Here is a 20,695-nt window from a genome sequence, read left to right as displayed (position 1 = left end):
AAATAAAAAAAACATTACAGCTATGTGGGAGTTGCTCTTATGATAACAGTCTGCCAAATTTTTGGCAAATTAATGCAACCATATTTGTTTAGGTTAGGCAAATTCTTTAAGGCCATGATTGACTCAAAAAAATAATCTTTCAGATCTATAACGACTTCTAAATAGCACATTCGTTTTCTTCTAAATCCTGTGTGAAAGAGTGTCCAACGTGTGGTCTGCTAGTCCTGACTTTCCATAGTAATAGTACCGAATATATTTTTTATGTTCTTCCAGGCAGATGTTAACTGATCTTCCTGTTTGTCCTTAGTAGGCAATTCACAGTCACATCTTTTGATAAAATTGTTTGGTGTTGTGAATACTGTTAAAAATAAGTCCTGGTAAGGATATGTTTTGTTAAACTTTGTTTCAGTTTAGTATATAGTGTGTATGTGCTTTTTATTTCTCCCCAATGGAGAGAGAGCTGATCCCTTAGAGGTAGGGCAACTTGTGGAGGGAGCTACATGCATTTTTCCACTTTCCAAAAATCAGTTCAATATCCTGGGGAAGGGGGTGATGGGCATGCACCAGTCATTAAACTGATGAGAACAGATACTACACTTTTCAGTTCTTGGCCTTTTGGCTAAGATAAGATGCAGTATATGTTCTCATTAGCTTAACATCTGATGCAAGCCACAAGATATTAAACTGATTTTTGGATGATCGTGAAGTGTTTGGTCCTGCTCCACCTTTGTCATGAGTTGTCTCCTATTGTATAATCTTAGTCACCCTTGGGTTATCACTTCTCGGCCTTATTTATGTGTGTATATGTATATATATTGTCTGATGAAACCCTAAACTTTCTCAAAAAGAGAAAAGAAATGAAAAGAGATATAGATATGAGAAGTAGAATAGAATTCTCGGAGCTATGTAAAGCAATAAGAAAAAGGATGACACAAGAAATTAGAAACTTCAGAACAAGGAGAATTAGGATTACAATAAAAAACAATATGAGTTTAAAAGGAGTGAGAAGAGAGTTGTCCATAGGACAAAATAAATTAGTAAAGACAAAAAAACAGATCATAAGAAAACTAGAATTCTTTTCTGCCAAGTTGTATGATGATTTCCCAAGACTTAAACCAATATGAAAACAAAAATGTAATATCCCAAATGGAAGAGGAAGAAATATGTAACGATGTTTTAAAAGAAGAAGTTCAATATGCAATGGGTAGCATGAGTAATGGAAAGACATCAGGTGAAGATGAATTACCAACAGAAGTTCTGAAAGCAGGTGGTGTACCAGTCATTACTATGTTAAGTCAAATTTATACATCATGCCTAAGACAGAAGAGAATACCAAAGAGTTGGAACAATGCTATCCTTATTATAGTTTTTAAAAAGGGAGAAAGAGAATATATTAAAAATTACCACCATATCAGTCTTCGTTCAACAATATACAAAATTTTTATAAAAATCATTAACAACAGAATACAAAACAATCTAGATTTCTGCCAACCTCCAGAATAAGCAGGATTCAGAAAAAATTACAGCACCATTGATAATATATATATGTAATAAGACAAATAACTGACAAGACAAATGAATACATTTATTGATTTTGAAAAAGCATTTGATCCAATCTCAGCATTAGCTATTTTAGCTCTTAAGGATCAAAGAACTGGAAAAAAAAAAAAAACCATTGATATCATCACCATCATCAGCCATTGTCAATCCACTGTTGGATGAAGGCTTTTCCAAGATTACTCCAAAACGTTCTGTCCATGGCTCTCCTTTTCCATGTCACTCCTGCAAATCTGATGATATCATCAATCCACGTGATTTAGGTCGGCATTGTGGTCGTTTTTCCTCTCGTGGAATCCAATCCAGTACTTTTTTTGTCCATCGCTGATCTTGTCATCGAGCAATATGCCCAGCCCATTGCCACTTCAGATGCTTCACTCTTCCTATGATGTCAGAGACTTTGGTTTGATTTTTTATTCATGTATTCCTTTTGTGATCCAATCTTGTGATACCAAGAATACTAAATTGTGTCGTTCTTAATTTTTGAATTTCCTTTGCATTCAGTGTCCATGTTTCACAGCCATATGTCAGTATAGGAAGAATACACTGGTTAAAAACCTTTCTCTTCAGGCATAATGGTAGTTGGCCTTTGAATATTGAATGTAATTTTCCAAATGCTTTCTACCCAAGCATCTTTTAATTTCATCCATGATATTTTGTTCCATTGATATCTGTTGTCCTAAGTATATGTAATGATCTACTTGTTAAATTTCATTTTTGATTTTTATTATTTCTGGTTGGACATATCTATGGAACATAACTTTGGTATTCTTTAGGTTTATCTTTAGGCCTGCTGTTCTGCTAGCAATTTGGAGCTCATCGATACGAGTCTGTAATTCATGTGCAGTTGAAGTAAAGATAACTATGTCATCTGCAAAGCGTAAATGGCTTAAATATCTTCTATTTATCTTCAGACCTTTCCTTTCCCAATCAAGAAGTTTGAATATTTCTTCTAGGCATGCTGTGAATAATTTTGGAGATATTGTGTCACCCTGTCATATACCTCTCTGTATTCCCACAGTAGAGATGTTTTCATTGAAATGAATTGCTGCTGTGGCATTGGTGTATGCTGATTTGATGGTTCTGATGTATGGCTACTCTCTTGTTGGTTTTGTAATGCTTTAAGTATTGCACAAGTTTTAAGTGAATCAAAGGCTTTCTCATAGTTGATAAAACCAAGACAGAGTGATAATTGATATTTATTACACCATTCAATAATCTGCTGTACAACTTGAATATGGTCCACCATTGTACTAAAACCCCTTCAAAAGCCTGTCTGTTCTTTTGGTTGTGCTAGGTTCAGAGTCAAACAAAGCCTATGAGCTAAGACTTTTGTAAACACTTTGTAGACCACTGATAGTAGACTGATAGGTCGGCAGTTCATTAAGTCTTCTATCTCACGTTTTTTATGTATCAGAATTAGGGTAGCCTTCTTCCATGTTGTTGGTGTACATCATTTTTCTTCAGGCATAAAGTAAATAGTTTTGCTAAGAGTTTGTAGATTATTTCTTGGTATACTTAGATATACTTAGTCAAGTTATATACATTGATATACTTAGTCATATACAGATAACCCTCATATAACGTGGATGTTAGGTTCCATAGAAATGCTGGGTTATATAAATCGCGTTATGTGAGACTCAGATTACATAGAAAAAGTAGGGTTAGGTTCCGAAATCGTTTTTTTTTTAATTATATAAACAATAATGACATACCCAACAAAAATATATTTTTATTTAATTCTTGTAATTCATGTAAATTAAGTCTGTCTGTTCGGCTGTGTTCACTGTAAATTAAGAAAACATATAAACTATGAAACAAATATATAGTATAAACTTATAAAATTACAAATTGTACATAAACTTCATTGCACATGATAAAGTGCATATTTTAATCGTCATCGCTGTCTTCAAAACGAACATTTCGTAGATGGTCTTTATTTACAAGTGGCCGGAAGTCGTCATCACTGAAATCTCTGGGACATCATTTGTATAATTCTCATTGCATACTTTGGCTGGTTTAGTTATCAAGAAGTCAATAATAAGACCTCACTTATCATTATACTGCAATTTTTTATTACGCTCATAATATACAGCTAAACAAATATCCAATTATCTCGTGAATTTTCTGGAGCCCTCATCGAGGGATCATTATCCGTAAAATATCTTCCTAACTTTCTTGCCTAGTCCAATCCTTCTGCTAATCTGAAGGATTGGACTTGATGAATCCATTAAAAAATTCTGCTAAACTGAATATTTTAACAGATTCATCACAATTAGAATCTTCGACAGAACTTTCCTTGTCATTTGGTTCGACATCATCTATTAATTGTACTAGTTCCTCCTAATTTAAATTCATTTCCTCATCAATTAATTCACTAATTTCATTTTCCACCATATCGCAAAAGCCCTCTAAGTGGTCATTACTATGGAAATAATTTTTTTACAAAAAAAAAGCATTACATATTGTATGTAACTCACCAGGAAATAAAGTGCCCAGCTCGAGATGAACACACTTATGATTTTTAATGCGCTTTCCTGGCAGAAAACGAAGACAACTTTCAACAATAATTAACACTTTACATGGTAAATAATTGATGTAGATTCATGCTAAAGGTATTTCCCCTAAAATTCGCTACTTATAACTACATGCGCGATACGGGCAGACACTAATTTAACGAAGATAAAATTTGATTTTTAAGTCACAAGGTGAAAAATATATGAAAAGATAAAGGGTTACTGCAATTTGTAGACCGCGTTATATCGAAACTGCATTGTATAAATACCGTTATACGAGGGTTACCTATATATATAAATACAACTGCATCTTTGAAATCAGGAACAGTTATGAAATTTCCTATAAAAAAGGGAGTTTGACAGGGAGATGCCATTTGATCTAAATTATTTACAGCAGCCCTAGAAGTAATTGTTAAAAACTTGGATTGGAAAAATAGAGGAATTATGGTAAATGGGAAAGAACTAAATCACCTTTGATTTGCTGATAACAATGTTCTTTTAGGAAAACTCTGAAGAACTTCAAGAAATGATCACTGAATTGAATGCAGAAAGTAAAAAGAAAAGATTAATTATAAACAATTACAAAACAAAAATAATGTATAATGAATACATTACTAAAAAGTCGGTACAAATGGAACACCAGGAAATTGATATAGTAACCTCCAATGTTTAAACATAGGACAAAAGATCACGGTAGAAGGTGACTGTAAAGAAGAAATTATATAGAAAGTTTTTTACCTTGGGTATAATATATGTTATATGTTAAAGATGCAACATATAAGATGTTATATGTTAAAATGGAGTAAAACCAGGTTTAAAATAGCTTGGCATCTTTAGCAGGAGGATGAGATTAAAGAGATCGCAGGATCTCAGAGGCAGAGTAAGACTCAAGAATGGAGGACTTTAGGGGGGGGGGGGGAGCCTTCATCCAGCAGTGGATAGAAAATGGTGTTGATGATATATATATATATATATATATCATCAACACCATTTAGCTGTCTAACCGCAATATGGTCAGACGGCTAAATCTATCCTTTTATGTATTGAGGAACACAGAAGAGACATATCCTACAATAGGACCAGAGCCAGCGCTCTCTCAAGCCATGTTCTCTTCTCTATTAACTCGAATGAAGGCCACCAACACCTCGTACCACAAACTTCTAATGTACATATGTGTTATGTTGAGCTCGAAAGAAAGATAATCGAATCTAAAGGAATATCCCTTGATTCATCCCATATAAACAACAGCCTTAGCTACAATCTTTCTGACACACACATTGCCACTGTCCAGTATTGGTGCTCTTGTGATAACTCACGCATGTAGTTAACTTCAATTGGAACTCCAGCACACATTCCTGTTTAAACTGTACTACGGTCTTTTATATTAGATCTGTTGATGTGATTTTATAATGTCTCTGTTATTTTTTTATATAATTCTTTGTCTTTGATACCTGAAGAAGTTGATTTTTTCAATGAAACTAGTAGTATCTCAGCATTAAACCTGATTCTTTTTTATTCTCGGTATTATAGTCATTCAAACTAATTTATTTTTCATATATATATATATATATATATATATATATATATGTGTGTGTGTGTGTGTGTGTGTGCGTGTGTATATATAGTTTTATGAAGAATTAAATGACTAGAACTGAGATTTAAGTAAAAAGGTTTTAATATAAACACACTACTAGTTTCGGCATGTAACAGCCTTCTTCAGGTGACATTATAAAAGAAAAAACACTAAACATTGAGGGTTAAAAGACTATGAACAACACAGACAGTCTTTATACATAATTAGCATGAAAACGTTGTAGTTGTATTTGAAGCTGTCCTTTCGTTTGTTGCATTGTTGGGAGAGTGCGTGTTTGCTGCATCACGTGAACGCCAGTACATGATTACAGCTGAATGACTATCTGGGAGGTTGTAGCTTAAGTTGTTATTTAGATGAACAGGATTGAAGATGATTTCTCTAGATTCCACAATTTTTCTCTCTATTTCGTCACTGCAACGGAAGATGTTAGTAGATTTTTCTGCAGACTTTGTGACTTTGGTTATCATCATTAGGATTAGCCGAGAAAAGGATATGACTTGATAATGCACTCACTCGCTGTCTCTTGTAAGTAATGTCTCTCATGTTTTTTCTTTTATAATGTCACCTGAAGAAGGCTGTTACAGGCCGAAACTAGTAGTGTGTTTATATTAAAACCTTTTTACTTAAATCTCGGTTCTGGTAATTTAATTCTTCATAAAACTATGTATGTTAACCGAGTCAATGATCATTCTGTCGTGTGTGTATATATATATATATATATATATATATATATATATGAAAAAGCTTTAATGACTGATACCGAGAGATAAAAAGATGACATGATATATTTGAAAAGATACTACTAGTACACCAGCTTCATTGAATTGATCAACATCTTCAGGTATCACAATCAAAGAAGTATATAAAGAATTACAGAGACTTAAAATTGTAATAACAAAACAAGTACAAAAAGACAGTAGCGTGTTTGAAAACAAAATGCGAGCTTGAGTTCCAAACAAATGTATACTACGCGCTGTCACGAGTGCGGCAGTACTGAACAGAGGCAACACATGCGTCAGAGAGATTAAAACTCAGGCTGTTGTTGATATGAGAGGAATCTAGAGAAATTTCCCTAGATTCGACAATCTTTCTCTCGAGTTCATCATAGCACACATGGATGTTAGAAGTTTGAGTCCAGTTCACAATGTGTTGGCGGCCTTCGTCTGAGTTAGCTGAAAAGAGAATGTGGCTATATATATATATGTGTGTGTGTGTGTGTGATCCTGATTGGCCAAGTGGATAGCATATCACTCTCCAACCCACAGGTCATGGTTTCAAATTCCAACATGGGCACGGATGTTTGTGATTGTGTTCAGGTGGGAGATGAAGTTCATTGCCTATCGTAAGACTACCATCCTACTTATTAGAAGTCTGAAGTGGCTTGAAAAGGTTCAATGTTTGGTTTCTAGAGCAGGGTTTCCAGACTATGTAAAAAATAAACAAAAATACAAAAAAAAATTATAAAATGAATAAAAACAGAAAAAGAAATTCTTAAGCCACTCATGGCACTAACGTGATATAGGCTTTAACCTTTCATGAGTGGAAATCACACACACGCATGCACACACAGACACAGTGTGTGTGTGTGTGCATGCATGCTGGGTTGAGATGTAAAATCTATTTTTTATTGTGGATCATGGTCAGAAAAGTTTGAAAAACAGTGATCTAAACAGACTGGTAGTTTGGGCAAAGGATAATGGCTAACAGTTCAAAGTATAAAGTTATAAACTTTGGGATGAAAAAACTACAGCTTGCACATTATACAGATGGAACTGAACTGCAAGATACACACTGATAAGCAGGGTATAATAAGCACAGGTATAAGGCTTGATATGACCTGGGTTTCTTGGGGATGTTGAAGTGATGGACAGCACACTCATTGCAGCACACTCATTAATTACATTGTCATATGTCTATTTTGTATCATTTGCTGCAGGCATTTCAGAAGCATTTTTTTTATTTATGATCTTATTTTCAGAATAAAAAATAATACTCGCACGATTAAATAAATACAAGCAAACAAGCAAAAAAACACCATGGCAAACATTTAGGCCCATTTGCATGACAGCCTACAGGGAAATTTCCAATGAACCATACTTGACCATCTACCCTTGTAGTCAACCTCCAGCAAAGACTCCATGCAAGTGATATAATAATAACTAATTATAATAATCTGAACAATTATAAATAATGATTTCCTGATATGAGAATCAATATTTACTTAGGAATTGTTAATTTTATAAGTAAGATTTTGAATTGCAAAGAATTTTAATTCAATTTAAAAAGAATTAAGCTGCTTATAAAATAAAGCACTACATGTTACCTTGGCAACCCACCAATTCAAGCCTCATGCTTGGATGCTTTTGCCACTCCATCAAATGAACACGAATAAATCGTGCATTAACTGGATGATCAAGGTAGTTATATTTGACAGAATGTGAATCAACATTTCCTTGAAATAACTGTAAAAAATTTATCAGCAATGAGAGGTTCATCAAAACTGAATGAAGTCATACAAGTGTGAATATTTATAATACTCTATTTTTATATATCTCTTATGAACCTGTATTAAAATTAACATTTCACATTACTACTTTTGTGGTGCATATTCACTAGTAGACAGAAATTTCTTTGTGTCCATTGATGCATGTTTATGAGGGCACTTTCAAAGCCATTTCAAGAAAACATATCTGAGCAGAGTAGTTCCAGTGATGTACAAGATAGGATTCAAGATGTCTGAATGCCCCTTCTCAATAAGGGTATGTATACCTCTTCGAGAAAGTTCAGTGCCCAAAATAATGATTGGCAATAAATTTTTATGTAGTTGATGGCATACACAGCATGCCTGTTAAGTAATGAAATAACAATTATTATATCAAAATAAAGAACTATTTTTGGAACTGTCATACAGGTGTTCAAAGGTACAGTGGAAGTCCTGAATGGGAACCTCCTTCAGTCTCTGGGTCACATCATATTAGATGTCCTCAAATATCACCAAAGAACTCCCCCTTTCAAGACACTTTATCTTTGGAAAGAGGAAAAAGTCTCTGGGAGCCAAATATGGTGAACAAGGGGGGGGGGGATGTTTGATCACACAGATCGACTTTGAAGCCAAGAACTGCTTCACAAACAGTGCAAAGTATGCGGGTGCAATTGTTGTGCAACAGAAACCAATTGTTGTAGTGAAACAATTCTTTCCTGACACATTGCATGCGGGCATACAGATGTTGCATTACTCCTAAATAATACTGACCATTCACTGTGGCCCTCAGGAACAAATTTGCAGCAGATTACTAGCAGCATCAAAAAAAAACAAACAATGATCATTATCTTGACATGGATATTTGCAATCTGACTTTCTTATGCTGGGGAGAAGATGTTCCATGCCATTCGATGCTTTGGCATTTTGTTTCTGGATCAAACTGAAAAACACCAACTTTCATCACTGGTGACAATCCTTTGCAACACATCACAATCTTGATCAACTGCATGGATGAAATTTCGACAACATGCAACCAAGTGCTCCTCTTGTGCAAATCTCTTTCTAAGATTCATCTGGCTGTTTCCTTACTGACACCAAACTGTACAGTGAGTAGCCTAATGGTTAATCACCTGTCACTCTCATGGGCAACAATTTCCTTAGCTTTCATCACATTTTCATTTGTCCATTCAGAAACTTGCCGTCCACAGCATGGTTCTTCCTACAGGGACTCTCTCCCCTCTTTAAACATTGAAAACCAACGGAACACCTGTGCACAACTCAGACAGTCATCGCCATAAACGTTTTTTTAGGTCCTGGTACCCTTTTGTAGTAGTTGTTTTCCTAATTTACAGTAAAATTTTATCACAGCTCTTTGCTCCATAACGGAATCTCTGATACACTCCACTCTTACTTCAATGGTTGGCACATCACCTGACTCAAAAGTTGCACCTGCAATCACAACACACTAACAGTCCAAATTATAAACATGTTTGTTGCTTTTATTCAAAGGGCTGTCCTGTGAAAAATCAATCTCATTACTTAACAGGCACACTATGTACTGCTGGAAAATATTATTATAAAAAAGTTAATTTAAACAAATTCCCCACAATATATATATATAAGTGTTGCCAACTTAGCTCTTTTGAAGCTAGATCTAGCTCTTTTTTTTTTTCTCTAGCTCCAAAAATTTTAATCTAGCACCTAGCTTCTTCAGAACTAGTTTCAGCTCTTTTTAGTTGTTTTTATAACTTACTGTTAAAGAAATTGTTTTAAAAGTTTTCCAGATGTTCGCATTTGATAAGGAATTGTATTGTATGTTTGGTGCGAGCATCGTACATGTTTCAAACGCATGATGACATCAGTCAGTCACGTGGCCCATCAGTCTACCATTTTGTCGCCTTAAAGTTGATAGCACCAGTACAAGTTAGTCTTTGCACAGTGTTCTGATTGGTAGTTACAATAGCGAGTTGGAAGTTTTCAAAGACTGATTGTAATTCGTTGCAGTAAAGAGTTGTATACCCTTCTTTCAAAATGAGCAAAGAGAAAAATAAAGCTTACAAGCAAAAATTTAGGAGGGAGTGGTTGCAAATGGGAATGTTTAGTAAATGGTTGTATGAAGTTCCTGGTGATGCTACAAAAGGCCACTGTAAGTTTTGCAAATGTGATATAGCTGCTAAATATTGTCAACTTGTAAAGCATAGCAAAACTAAGAAACATCTTGCTGCAGTTCCATATAAGGCTCTTCCTATTTCAAATATGCTTGTGAAAAAGTCTGATGAGACTGCAAACTTTGAAGGTAGGTTAGCATTATTTCTTTGTTGTCACTCATCATTCAACAGTTGCGATCATCTAGTAGATCTTTGCAAAAATATCATCCCGGACAGTGAAATTATGCCAGAAGGTAAAAATGCACCGAACTAAGTGCTCTGCAACTGTAAAGAATATTATAAGTGAGCATTTTGAAGAAGATCTAATTGTGGACATTGGAGAAAAATTTCAGCTTGCTAATAGATGAATCGAATGATATCACAGTGAATAAGATTTTAGGAATGGCCATCATTTATTATAGCAAGAAATTCAACAATATTATGCATACATTTCTGAGCATCGTGGTTCTAGAAAAGTGTGACGCTAGTGGTATATTGGCTGCACTGAAAAAAGAGCTCTTGACCAAGAAACTGGACATTAAAAATCTCATTGCAATTGGTACAGACAACGGCAGTGTTATGGTTGGTGTCAATAATCACATTTATGAACAACTGAAGGCATATATTCCCTCCTTAATTTTAATTAGATGTGTATGCCATTCATTACAACTAGCAATGTCTCACATTTGTGCAGAATCTCTTCCAAGAAAATTAGAATTTTTAGTTGCCAAAACGTATAAGTGGTTTTCACATTCTTCTTCAAGACAAGCAGCATACAAAGAGCTGTATAAAACTATCAACGAAAATGATGCTCCTCTGAAAATTGTAAGCAATTGTACAACAAGGTGGCTCTCCATTGAACCTGCAGTAGACAGAATTCTCAGCCAGTGGTTGGAATTAAAAACTCACTTCGAAGTCGTGAGTGTGACCGAGAAATGTTACAAAGCTCAAATTTTGTGGGAGAAGTACAAAGATGAAAGGAATCTGTTGTACCTTTTATTTTTGCATCCTGTTCTAGTTCAAGTTCAGCAAGTTAACAAAATTTTCGAATCTAACGGTGCGGATAAGATGAGATTATTTGAAGACCTTTCTCGTTTGATTCGCTCTATTGCTAATATGTTAGTGCTACCATCATCCACGGTCGACCCTCTAGAGTGAGAGATTGATGACTATTTAGATCCCAATCTAAATCTTGGTTACAGATTTGAAAGAAAAATTTTTGAGTTGATGATACGAAAGAAAATAATGCAAAATGATGAGCGAAATCTTAGAAGTAGAGCAAGACAGTTTATTCTTGGTCTCTTCAAACAGCTTAAGCAAAGGTTGCCTGAAAACTTGGATATTTTAAGAATGATATCTTCTTTTTCTGTTGACAATACCCTAAAACATATAAATAAACCTGTTACTCCCATCTTAGAAATAATGCTGAAAACAGAAAAAGATGTTGCTGCTGCTGCTTCTGAATACCAGTACAATACTACCTACTTAAATAACTGAACAAATATAGAAAACACTGAGCTATTCTGGACTGAAGTACGAGAATATAAAGATGCATCTGGAATGAATCCATTTAAAGAAATTGCTCAGTATGCAATAAATTTATTAATACTGCCAAATTCTAATGTGGAAATTGAACAAATTTTTAGTTCCATGAATTTAGTTCCAATAAATTAAGAAACAAGATGGAATTGCCAATGCTGACAGCTATTTTGTATGTCAAGTACTGTACAGACTATCATTTACCAGCATCTACAACTGAATAATATTGGAACGATGGCCACATATAATAAAGCTGAAAATCTAAGTGAAAACATGGGTGAATTAAGCGCAGAAGACCACATGGAAGGTGTATTTAGCCACTTATATGCAAGTATTACTTCAACTTGAATAAAGTAAGTAAATTAAAAGTATCAGCTACTACTTTTAAAATTTTAGCATCAAATCTTTATTTTTAACTCCTTTTTAGTTCTTTTTAGCTCTTTTATTTAAGATTTAGCTGTTTTCAGTACCTTTCATTTGGCAACACTATATATATAAAGCTTGATTAGACAAAATCTTGACCACTATGTACAGATTTTATTGCCACTGTTTCAGGATGATGAGTATCAGCATTTTTCCAAAGAGAAAGTTAACTGAAGAACACCATAACTCTTCAGAATATAACTAAAATGGGGTACGATATGTAGTGAAACTTGCCTTGGGCACAATCTTTTTATAAAAATGCAACAAAAAATTCAAAATTTTTGGTTTTTCTGCAAATTAATATTAATGTTTATTAATATATTGTTTTAAAGGAGATTTTCTCTAATTAAAAATTAAAAACTAAAATGTTTTTTTTTTTTTTTTTTTAGGTAGACAGGACATACAATTGGTTTTGCACGAAGTGCAACATTGCTTGGTTACAGCATTGCTTCAGAATGTTTACTTAAAGACAGATTGAATGAATGCTATCAGTAGAGTCTAATTCCTTGATTATCTTTCTTCATGGTCAGTAAAAAAAAAAAAAAAAAAAAAAAAAAAGGTAACCTTTAGTCTGAATCTCTTTCATAGCTGAAAATCAATAAAACACCAGATCAGCAGTATATTTCACCACACATTTTATTTCTTTTTTTAAAGACAATGTTAGAATTTTAAAGGTGATATTAATCAATGAGGAAAATGGTTCTCTCTCTCCTTAGCTGCACTCCTTTAATTTTTCTGAAATTGAAGTTTGATAAGTACACATACTTGATCGTTATAGAATTAGAATGAGTTAGAAGCTATTTATGAGTTACTTGCATATTTTACTATACTTATATTTACTTTGAACGACCTGGATGGCTGAGTGGATAGCATACTTGCTCTACAAAATCAAGACATTGTGGATTCAATCCCATCTTTGGGATGGACATCTGTGAATGCCTTTAGGTGAAAAGTGAAAATCATTGCCTGGTATAAGTGTCACTAGTGTTGGAGTGACTGCAGCAGTATATTTGAAATGTGCTAAGAAAACAGTGTTGTAAATAAGATGAAAAGCCAAACAGCTATTTTTTTCTGGCGAGGTTGATAAGTTAAGGGGGGATAAAAATAGCCGTTTGGCTTTTCATCTTAGTTATAATATGTTATAATATAATATAGTGACACACCTTTCTGGCAATCGTATAGCAAAAGTATGTAAGTTCTTTTAACTTAAACTCTGATATTCTATGTCTAGCTACTCACTGATGAGACCTCAAAAAAGGTTGAAACCGGTCTGGGTACTGACCTCTCCTCATAATGTAAAACAATACTACATCTCCTAGGAGCTGTGTGTTTTTACATTATGAGAAAATATCAAGAATAGTGAGGGAGCTTGCTCCACCTTTGCAACGAGGCCACTCGTTGCAAAGGTGGAGCAAGCTCCCTCACTATTCTTGCCACACCAAGGCACTACCACCACTTGGTAGTGCCTTGGTGCGGCACTACCAAGTGGTCACTTACGCTTGGATCCGCCGACAGTTCGTTCGGCATGAAATGTTCAGATCGTAGTTTTCGATCTTAGTTTTGCTTACTGGCTGAAAAACAATAAGGGATTTTTATCCCCCTTAACTTAGTGTTGTAAATAGTTTAGCGTGGATTTTTTTTTTTTTTGTATCATTGCACTTTATTTCTTTCATGCTAGATACAAGTGTGCTTCAGTAGTGTTTGTTGTAATTTTTTATATTTGCATTTTTGCTAATTGTTCATGTTTCTACTGCTTACTGCGTTCTGAAAATGGTGTCCATAAGGAAGCATGTCTACAACATAGAAAGCTTCAGCACAAAGTTGAGTTTTGCCCTGGATTTTTCTCAGTAGTTGTGTTGCAAAAATTGTTTTATGTAAATATCAAAAAATGTGCAAGATTTGTGGACAGGATGAACAAAAACAGAAGGAAAGTATTAATGTATGTGAAAAGTGTAATGATAAGTTACAAATGTTTCAAAATGAGAGTTAGCATTATTGCTGGTAGTAAGCAGAAATTCGATGCAAGTTAGTAATGATGAAAAACAGAACAGAGTGGAAGAGTTTAGGCAAGAGTTGATGAAAATGAAGAGTAAAATGAAGCACCTGGAAAATGAGATTAAATATCTTAAGAAGAAATTGGCTGATGCGAAGTTAGTATTATGAAGAAAGAATCAAATGATAATCGTTTAGCATTGTATAGGGACTGTTATTAGAGATTGATGAATAACAAAGTACACAACATAAAATATGCTGTTCTGGTGGAAACACTGAAACAAATAACTGATGCTTTGAAAAGAAGGAAAGAGCAGGCATTAGAATTAGTGGTGGTTGTGGGCAGGAATGAATAGGGATTTCAGGAAGTTGTTGTGGGAGGTAAAGGATAATAGTGTTGTTGGGGAAGTTAGCATGTTGCCCAGATATGTTAACATGAGCTGAGAAGGAGAGAGGAGATGATGAATAGCAAGATGGCTGATGTGAGGCAAAGGGGGTGGGGAATTCAGTTTGTGAATCTATGGAGTGAATTTGAAGAGAAGTTGGAATTATTTAAGGCTAATGATTGCATTTGAATGGATTTCATATTAGTGTAGCTTAATGATCAAAGGGTGGTTATGATGTGGAATAGCACAGCCAAACAGGTTGTAGGCCAGGAGGAAGATGGACACAACACTGAAAATGTGATTGCAGCAGGACAAGGTGATGGAATGGATATAGGTGGAGATGAGACAGGTACGAATGGAAATCAGATGGGGGGGGGGGATTGTTATGTTTGTATGCAAATGTAAGGAGCATGCAAAATAAGAGAGCTAGGTTTGTTGTGTTGATTTAGTCAGTATGTCCAATGATAATTGGTTTAAAAAAGGTATCAGATACTGTTAGGAATAGAAATGGAAGGATATATGTCATTTTTAATTTAATTCTTTTCTTGGTCTATAACCAGTCCTACTCATGCTGCCCCCATCTGTGACTTCTCCATACTTGCTCCTGTCTGTTCACCTTCCATCCCATATACTCCCGCAGACTCAACCATCCCTCATGCATTTCAAGCCATTCCATTCCTATGCTAACCATCCACATGCATGCATTCAATTACTGCTTTTAGAATCCACTCTCCTTACACCTTAGATGCCTGCTCCACTCCATTTTGCTGTCCAACTTGCACTCCAGTTCTCACATTCATAATCACATGAGTTTCACCTGGTGCACTTTACTGCTACATCTCTGACTTCTGCTTATACCTTGTTTGCATCATTCACATTCCTTCCAATAGCAAGCTTTTCAAATGACTCACTCCAAAACCCCTTGCTCTAATACAGTTCCATTCATTCCTCAAACTCATTTCACACATTCACAAAGTGCAAACATTTCTGATAACATTCCAATCCAAATCTCTGCTCTCCTCTGCAACTCATCATTGTCATACCTGGACAATACATAAACTACTCTTCCTACTACCTGTTTATTTTCATTCACTCTCCCTCATTCTTGCATTCCTCTTATTTAATCTCTCAACAAACATATCTGCTACATTTGCCCATGAATACATATTACACTCTCAACAACAAACCATCTTATTAAAATCCACACCACTCAACACGCTTGATTTTTGCATGTGCATCTAGTTGACCTGGTTCTTACTACCATTTTTGTTTCAATTAACTGTTATACACAAAATTTGCTACAAAATGTACTAACAACCTTGATAATTAATATGCATTCAGTCTCAGTATCATTAATTCAATAAATATGTTATGGAGACATTTAAGTTAGTGAGGGAGTTTTATTGAATTAAAACAGAGGGGATTATAAAACTAGTAGAAGGTTAGAGGGGAAAGAACTAGAGATTATGTAAGAGTGTGGTGAAGAGGAGTGTGGGGAGTAGATTTTTTACATGGAGAATTGTGGGTGAATGGAACACATTGCCAGAACATGCTGTCGATGCAGGATAGTATTAAGGATTTTAAGATTTGGTATGATTAATATGTTGTCAGTTAAATGAACTTTCCATAATGAATCTGCAAACTCCACGGAAGGTGTGATAATAATAATAATAATAATAATAATATGACTATCACCCCGCTTACTGGAGACTTGAAGTGATTTTTATTTGGAAAAGATCCATGTTTGGTCTTCAGAGAAAGATTTCCAGATGATCTAACCCTGAATCTACCCATAGTACAATTATTATTATTATTATTATTTCATGATGCCTCCAAAGACTCATCACCAATGTCATCTACCACCCACCACCACCACCACTAGTATTTTTTTTGTCTGTAAACTGCATGTGTGCTGAAGGCTGATTTGTCTATATGTGGGATGAAAAACCCAAGTTTCTGGGAGGAAAAACCCTCCTACCTCTGTATGAAATCGGCTCATTCACCTTCAATTGAAAAAAACCCATATAAAGATTCCCCCCATCACAACGAGAATTGAACTAAGGCCTTTTCCAATCAAAGGCGCAACGTCATCAACGGCACTTCTATAATGGCAACATATTACTGGACATTGTGTAACACATGCAACACACTTACGGCAAAATTATTAATGTACAAAGGTCTACCTTTTTGTAGGCAGGGTTCACATAAAAGAACCTCCTGATAATGAGCTGCCATAGCGCAATTGGAAAAACAGTGGAACATTGCGCCCTTCAATTGGAAAAGACCTAAGTTCAATTATCGTCATGATGAGGGGAATCCTTATATGGGCTTTTTCAGTTGAAGGTGTGTTAGCCGATCTCATATGGTGGTAGCAGGGTTTTTTCTCTCAGAAACTCAGGTTTTTCATCCTGCGTACAGAAAAATTGGCCTTCAAAACATACACAATTTACAGACAAAAAATACTGTTGTTGGTGATGATGGGTGACAGATGGCATTGATGGTAGTAGTGTCGTAGTTGGAGAATTAAGTAATAGTGGAGTGGATGAGATGTATTTAGCGAAGTAGAGTAGTGTGCCCTCCCGCGATGAGTCCTTGGACTCCCTGGAGGTGTCATGTAATAATAATAATAAATGTCTCTGTTTGGTAAAAAAACAACAGTAATCACCCATCAAGTTAGCATTCTGTTTTCTCTGATCTCATCAACCTATTATTATGACATCCTGGTGGAAAACTGTTTGCCCTTTTTGTCACTCACTGCACCAAGATTTTTGAGGAAAGAAGCTGGGTGAGATTGAAGCAAATCATCAGTTGCATTCTGATCCCATACTCCATATTGTGGTACTTTGATATAAGTTGATAGAGTTTGATAAGTTGTTTCTGTAGAATTTTCACTTTATCATTGTTCCAAAACTCTGCAACGTGTATTAAGTAATTTCCAGATCTCTAGTTTTATTTTAGTTAGATTCTTTTCAAATTCTCCATCTTTTAAGCTGTCCCTAATTTAAGATTCAACAAATATATCTTCCTTAAATTTGGCTTTTGAATTATTTTGGAAGTCTTGAAATTAAATATTGGAACATAGACGTGTTTTTTGTTCAATATGTCAACAATGATTTTTCATGAGACCTAGTTTGATATGCAATGAGAAGAGAAATATTTTGATGATGCCAATGAGGGACTTGAATCTGTGCTCTTCTTTCTTCCTGGTGTAAAATCTTTTGAAAAAGATAAAGATCATCTTTTCTTCATATAACGTTCTGTCATTGTCCTTTTTTTCCCATAAGCATAGAACACATCAATGTTTTGTAAATCCCCCCCCCCCCCATTGTACCTAGAAGTAATGTAGTTACTTTTAAATCACTACAAACATTTAATGGAAGTTCTTGTACCTTATTACTTTCATCAATTCGGACATACTTTAAACTATCCTTTATATTTATCACAGGTGTGAGAGGTGTAGAAGGGTTCTTTACTGTATTTTATTTTGGAAGGGTTTTTGCAAACAAGAAACAGTCAGCTTATGAACTTCATTCTTTTCTCCAAAATGCCACTTATAACTTAGCAATAAAAAGTCTCACGCTTTGTCTCAAAATATGAAGTTAAGATTTTATTGCTATTTCTAAGCAGAAATTCTTGTTCCCCGAGCTAATAAGTTCCATAATGAAGATGAGATCCTAGCATCTCAGAGTGCTGGTTCAGATCCTAATAAGTTTAATTCTTCTGTTCACTCAGGATGCAATTTGCTGGTAATTTCATAAATGCTTTCATCTGATGATGACTTCTTATCTTCACTGGAAAAAGAAGCTTCATCATCATTCAGTGCTGGAATAGATGCTATAAGATCTATAGGTGAGTCACCAGTCTTATGGCAGATATGAATGGCGTTTGTTTATCATAGAAAATCTAGATACATTAATTCATAATCTGTTACATGATCTGTTGGTTCTCTCTAAATCATTGGCAGCTCTAAAGTTTAAGTAGGGCCTTTTACTTTTCAGTTAAATTAACTTTAAAAGATGTACATCAAGAAGTCATTGTCATCTTGGTACCCTGTTTGAACATCCAAAGTAATGCATGTACAGTCCTTACCTCATAAGAGATATTGTCACTCTATAAAAAAAATGAATCACACATGTAATAAAAAGCAGAATGTATTTATTTTAGCCTCTAATTTTAAATTATTATTATTATTATTATTATTTTATGGCATCTCCATGGAGTCTAGAGACTCGTCGTGGGAGACCCAAATTAACTATTATACACACAAATCCTATCATACCTCTCCTTGAATCCATTCACCATCAGGGAACTCACAACAAAATTTTGGCAATCCATTCCACTCGCTCACCATTCTTGGTGCAAAAAATCTGGTCCTCACACCCCCCTATTAACCACACTCTTACACAATGTTCATGGGTACCCTACTTCTCTGACTATTTGTCATATATTGAAAAATTTCATGTGCATCTATTTTATAAAAATCTTTTAATATCTTAAACAGTTTCTATCATGTCCCCTCTTTTCTGCCTATCAACTAAACTTTGTAACCCACAACCCTTCAACCTATCCTAGTAGGGAGTATTCCACAGACCTGTCACCATCTTGGTCACTCGTCTCAGAATCCTCTCTATCAACTTCTGGTCCCCAAGAAACCCAGGTTACTAAATCTGCACATAATAGTCAAGATGTGGCCAAATCATAGCCTTATAAAGAGGGAAAATAACTTCCCTATCTTTACTTGTTAGTATGTTTTTTAACATCTAAGTAATCCTTTGAGGTATTTTACCACCTTCTGCAATATGCCCTCTGAACTTCAACTCTTTGGCCACCATTATCCCCAAGTCCCTAGTGTTATCAATTTCCTGCAATCCAATACCATCAATATGATAGACACATTCATCCCTGGAAGTTACGAAAGGAAACTGTGAGAAAGAGGGTGAGGAGTGGTTTCTTTGCATGGAGGGTGGATGAACCATGGAATGCATTGCCTGATAGAGTGGTGAGAGCGAGAACGGTCAATGCGTTTAAGGTGTGGTATGATAGACTTTGTGTTTCCTAGGAGGGACCTCCCTCGATGAGTCTTGATGGACTTGTGTTTCTTAGAAAGGACCTCCCACGATGAGTCTTTTGACTCCATGGAGGCCTAAATAATAATAATAACATCATATGCATCCTTTTCAATCCAAAGTGCATAACCTTACTTTGCAACATTAAATTGACAATCATTATCCCACAATGTCAATTTATTTAAATCATCCTGCAGGATATCTACATCACCTTAATCAATTATTGCTCTCCCCAGTTTTGCATCATCAGTCCACTAGTCACCATCATTCTCCTAGATTCCACTCCACCATATACTACTCTTAGGAGTCTGTCCATCAGCCATCCCCACCCCCATCCATGCTACTAGCCTCATATCCATTCCCATTTGCTCTAGTTTTTGTAATACTTTTCCATGTGGTATTTTGTCAAATGCCTTGGCAAAGTCAAGCATTATCATGGTGTAGCTATTATCTTTATCCAATTCTGTTGTCACTTTATTATAAAATGTGAATAAGTTACTAAGACAGACCTACCCTTTACAAAGCCATACTGTCCACTATAGAGTATGGCAACCCTATTCACCCACTGAATAGGGTGAATAGGGATGCCAATACTTTCCCAATACTTTAACAACCACTCCTGATATATTAAGTGGTCTATAGTTTGCTACTCTGTCTTGGAGCCACCTTTATGCAATGGTACTATATTACCCTCTTTCCACTCCCTTGGAACCCTGCCAGTGCTGAGACTTAGATTTGAACACCTTTGTCAGAGGTAATGCTAATTTTCTTGCCCATTCACGTAGTACATGGATTGATATGCCATCTAGTCCAACTGCTGTGTTCACATTAATATTTTTTAATATGCTGAACACCTGTTCATCTACCTCAATTTTGATATGTGTCTCTGTAACATCAGCAACTGAAAAATCTCCACCTGGATGATACACTTTGCAAAATGATCACTCAGCAACTCAACTATTTCTTTTGGCTCAGTCACCTTCCTACCATGAG

At 35.2% G+C, this 20,695-nt stretch overlaps 1 protein-coding gene, 1 non-coding gene and 1 pseudogene across 3 annotated transcripts in view; 1 reads left to right on the top strand and 2 right to left on the bottom strand.

Moving 5' to 3' along the window:
- LOC150092389 (lactadherin-like) overlaps positions 1–20,695 on the bottom strand; it is a 175,770-nt gene that overhangs the window by 70,729 nt on the left and 84,346 nt on the right. For both annotated transcript variants that reach the window (XM_090414957.1, XM_090414958.1), the window contains exon 6: positions 7,991–8,129. In XM_090414957.1, the coding sequence (XP_090271083.1) occupies positions 7,991–8,129 (139 nt within the window). The remainder of the gene's footprint in view (positions 1–7,990; positions 8,130–20,695) is intronic.
- On the bottom strand, positions 434–631 carry LOC150092391 (U2 spliceosomal RNA). Its single transcript, XR_016550589.1, has one exon. It is a non-coding gene; the product is annotated as a U2 spliceosomal RNA (small nuclear RNA).
- Positions 600–760, top strand: LOC150092390 (U2 spliceosomal RNA; annotated as a pseudogene).

Source organism: Typopeltis vanoorti, chromosome 26 (genome assembly GCF_054136105.1).
Source record: "Typopeltis vanoorti isolate ZY-2024b chromosome 26, IOZ_Tvanoo_1.0, whole genome shotgun sequence".
NCBI lineage: Eukaryota > Metazoa > Arthropoda > Arachnida > Uropygi > Thelyphonidae > Typopeltis > Typopeltis vanoorti.
Note: the sequence above shows the minus strand (reverse complement) of the source record. Positions and strands in the feature narration are given on the sequence as shown.